The sequence below is a fragment of the Homalodisca vitripennis genome, unplaced genomic scaffold (genome assembly GCF_021130785.1).
Source record: "Homalodisca vitripennis isolate AUS2020 unplaced genomic scaffold, UT_GWSS_2.1 ScUCBcl_991;HRSCAF=4029, whole genome shotgun sequence".
Lineage (NCBI taxonomy): Eukaryota > Metazoa > Arthropoda > Insecta > Hemiptera > Cicadellidae > Homalodisca > Homalodisca vitripennis.
The window spans coordinates 10,573-14,631 of NW_025777103.1; the positions used below are offsets into that span (position 1 = coordinate 10,573).

At 46.9% G+C, this 4,059-nt stretch overlaps 1 protein-coding gene across 1 annotated transcript; it reads right to left on the reverse strand.

The window, feature by feature from the left end:
* Positions 1-402: 402 nt before the first annotated feature.
* Positions 403-1,089, reverse strand: LOC124371139 (vegetative cell wall protein gp1-like). The gene has a single exon (XM_046829452.1). The coding sequence runs from the start codon at positions 1,087-1,089 to the stop codon at positions 403-405; it is 687 nt and encodes a 228-aa protein (XP_046685408.1).
* Between the last annotated feature and the right edge of the window lie 2,970 nt (positions 1,090-4,059).

Sequence of the window (4,059 nt, forward strand, 5' to 3'; positions counted from 1 at the left end):
GACTTGAGGGTAAGGTGTTTTACCTATAGGGTTTCCATAACTCAACACATTTACAATAGAGGGGACAGGTGCAGACTTTACTATAGTCACACTCTGTACTTGCCTAAACCAGAGCTCGGAGCTCAAATTCCTGATGGATTATAGCGAAGTACACCTTTCGGTTGAAAATTAAATTTCCGACACGACAGGTGTGCGAGATCGGGGGTGCCACTTTTTTTGTCGTAGCATCTAACGGCTTTTAGCCGCCGTCAAAATCCGGGAGCGTTTTTTTGATTTGTTTATGGGGGGGTGGTCGGATGTTGGGAGTGAGGGTGGGGGGGGGTGTTGGGTGGGGGGGGGTAAGCTGGTGGGGTGGGAGGTTGGGCTGTGAGGGACATGCAGGGCATGCGGGGTTAGCTTTCGTCAATATTTTATGGGGCAGTGGGGGTGGGATGGGAGGAGGGATGGGGGGGTGGTGGAGGTGGGGAGGATGGCCTCGCTTGGGGGGAGTTGGGGAGGGGGTGTGGGAGGCGAGGGGGGGCGGGACTCGGGGGGAGGGAAAGTTCGAGGGGGTGAACTTGGAGAGGGGGGGTGGGTGCGGGTGGGGGGGGGCTGTGATGCGAGAGGTCGGGGGGGAGTTGGGGGGGGGGGATACGGGGGGGTGATGTGGGTGGGATTGGGGATGCTTGGAGTGAGAGGCAGGGATGGACTTGGGGGGGTGTGAGGGGGGGGAGGGGTGGGTGACTTTGGGTGGGGTTGAGAGATAGGCGGGGGGGGGGGTGGGGGACTTGTAGAGGTGATGGTGCGGAGAGAGCATGGGGTGGAGGCAGTGGGGTTGGGGGTGTGAGTGTGACAGAGGGAGATGGAGAGGTGGATTGGGGGGGATTCGTTGTGGGGGGGTGTGTTGGTGATGGAATCAGGGGAGGGGGTGGTTGGCAAAGGAGAAGCGGGATTGGTGTAGTTGGATGTCGAGAGTGGAGGGGTGCAGGGGGGCTGGGATTGTGGTTTAGGTAGAGGAGAGTGGATGGATTGAGAGATGAGATGGATGCGGGGGGTGTGTAGGGGGGGGGCGGGGGTGGTGGGAGGGGGGGAAGGATTGCGTGGCGGCATTGGGGGGTGGGAGACGTGGGTGGAGAGGGCTGGAAAGTGGTTAGGGGGGGGGGGGGTGAGGGGAGTGAGCGGAAGGGGCGGATTGAAGGGGGCGGGGTGGATTGCAGTAGAGGAGGGGGCTGGGTGGGCAACTGGGCAGCCGCTCAAAGACAAAAGATGGGGGTGGGTCGAAGTGGGCGAGAAAAAAACGCGGATTGGATGCTGAGGCGGTAGCTTCTTTTCAAGTGTTTCATGTCTCCGAGGGTTTCGTGTTCTTTTATTCTTTCCGTCTTTTCATATTTCGCCATGTTGCTTTTTTTTCTTCAATAAAAAGGTCATATTCCCAATTTTTAAAATCCCTTGTCAATTATACCTAAATGTCCGGACTTAACCAAGTCCACCGAATTTTTCCGCTTATCCCTGAATTTTTAAGCATCTTACCTTTGGGGGGCCTGGGGGCGTAGACCCCAGCGAGCCGGGGAAAGGCGAGTCCCATATATATATACCGCCGGCATGTGAAAACTGACTGACTCCACTCACCCCCCCCCATCACTCACTGGATATTTAGATACAAAATTCTAACATAGTTCTAGAAGTGCTGGAAACTTGAAATTGTGGCATGGCAGGTATCCTTTTTGTAATATGACTCAGAACAGGAAAAGTCTGAAAACCGGACTATTTTTACTTTTTAAACCCCTCAAAAAAATTCCCCCAAAAATCGGCGCATTCTTTACCCTGCAGGCATTTTTTGTAAGCCGGATTAGCGGCGGCGAACCGTTTGGAGCTAGCTCGGGAATCTGACGAAAAAATCTCCCATTCATGGTCCGAAGGGTATAATGAAGGAGGGATATAGAAGTTGAAACTACAAAAATGTGGTCCAGTGCACCACTTTTTGCTCTATCTTCCATTTTGGTTATTTAAGCGGACCAAAACGCTCTATACATTTTGACAATTCCAGAGATTTTTTCGCTTATAGAGTGTGTAGGAGTTGTAATTGTTTCGAGCCCTGATAGCGGCCGCCGAACGGTTTAGGCCGGCGACGCCGAACGCCCGAACGGATAGGTCGTAGCTAAATATCTGAGTTGACCCATTAAATGATAGCAAATTACGTGTATCTACAGGAAATGGTCCAGTGATACTTTTTGCCTCTGATCTCTATTGGTTTTTGGCCGGAAAAAACGTGGATTATGTGCAATTTCTTTTGTAATATTTACGTGAAAAGTTTGTTTTTGAGGTCGTTAGCGGCGCGAACCGACGACAACTGTTCGGTTCGGAGCGGCACTCATAATAAAACAAAAAAGGTGTAGATTATAGGAAATGAAGTGATCTACATTAAAAGTTCTAGTGACTTTTTTTACTCTATCTCCATTCAGTTTGGCCGGCCCAAAATTTTGCGAATTAATATGAAAAGAATTTGGAAATTTTCGCCTACAAATTTACATTCGGGTGCTTGATAGCGGTTCAACTAAAACGGTCCTTGGTCGTAGACTCTCAAAAACAAACTTTTCAACAAAGGGATTTAGCAAATAATGTGATCTACAATAAAAAGGCTCCCGGGAGTGACGTTAACATTTTGCCCTTATCTCTCAACGGTATTTGGCCGCATAACGCGTTTTGTAAAGTATTGATTTTTATGTTTTTACGGTGATATTTTTAAACTGCCACAGTGCAGTCTTTTGTCCATTTTAAGCTCTGTACTGCCTAAAATTATAGGTAGTAGCTTTAGTGAAATCTGAGATGCATTAATCTAAACGAGAAAAATTAAATTTCTCCGACAAGAAAGGTCCAGTTCACTTTTTCTCGTTATCTCTAACGGTTTTAGGCCGCAAAATCCCCCTTAAGTTCAAAAAACTTTGGTTTTTAACAACTTTGGATAATTTGATAAAACTTTTTAATAGGTTCTTATTTTAAGCTCCAAGTTCCCTATCTAATGCTCGGACATAACTCTCCCGAATTAACCGCTAATCCAGTTAACCGAATGAATATACCCCACATTAGAAAATTGGTTTGTGAACTTTAGCTAAGCGTCAATAGTAGAAAGGGTTATTAACAGTGAATGTCTTTTATTATGTTCACAGAACACAACACCCCTTCTAAAAAAATAAGCCCATGTGTCATTAACCTCCAGGTAAACATTACTCCCCCCCAGGAAAATTTCCTGGTATAGCAAGATAACGTCCAGGGTAAACTGTTTAAAACCCCCCTGATGTCTTAACCCCCCCGGTAACATTAAACCTTCCCCCCATGGAATTTCCTGGCATGACGTCATGTCCGAATTTTACCAATCACCAAATCCCTCTTATCCCGAAATTTGGCAAAGCGTATATCCCAAAAGGGGGCCTGGGGGCGTAGCCCCCAGCGAGCCGAAGGCGAGTCCTATATATATATACAGCCGCATATGTAACTGACTGACTCACTCACTGACTGAACATATAATCATACAAATTCTAAAATACTTCTAGAAGTGCTGGAGACGTGATGAAATTTTGCACGCACGTCGTTGGATTCTTCAAACCTCCGGGAAAAGTCTGAAAAAACCCGGAGTTTTTTACTTTTGAACCCCTCAAAAAAATTCCCGAACGGACCCCTGTTTTGCCCTTGCAGGCTTTCCTTTGAAGCTCGATAGCGGGCGAACCGTTGGAGCTAGCTTCGATCTGACGAAAAATTCATAATCAGGAATGAAGTGAACTTACAAAAAAGGTTCCAGTGACTTTTTGCTCTATATCCATCGGTTTTCGGCCGCCACAAAAGCGATTACATTAAAATATTTTGAAATTTTCGACTAAAAATTTACCTTTCGGGCTCGATAGCGGCTAAACGGTTGGGTCGTAGCTCAAAACAAATTTTCAATGGGATTTAGTAAATGGCGTGATCTACAGAAAAGGTTCAGTAACATTTTGCCCTATCATCAACGGTTTGGCCGTATAACGCGTTTTAAAGTATTGATTTTCTAAGTTTTACGTGAGATTTTGTTTTCTGGGTTTTATTGCG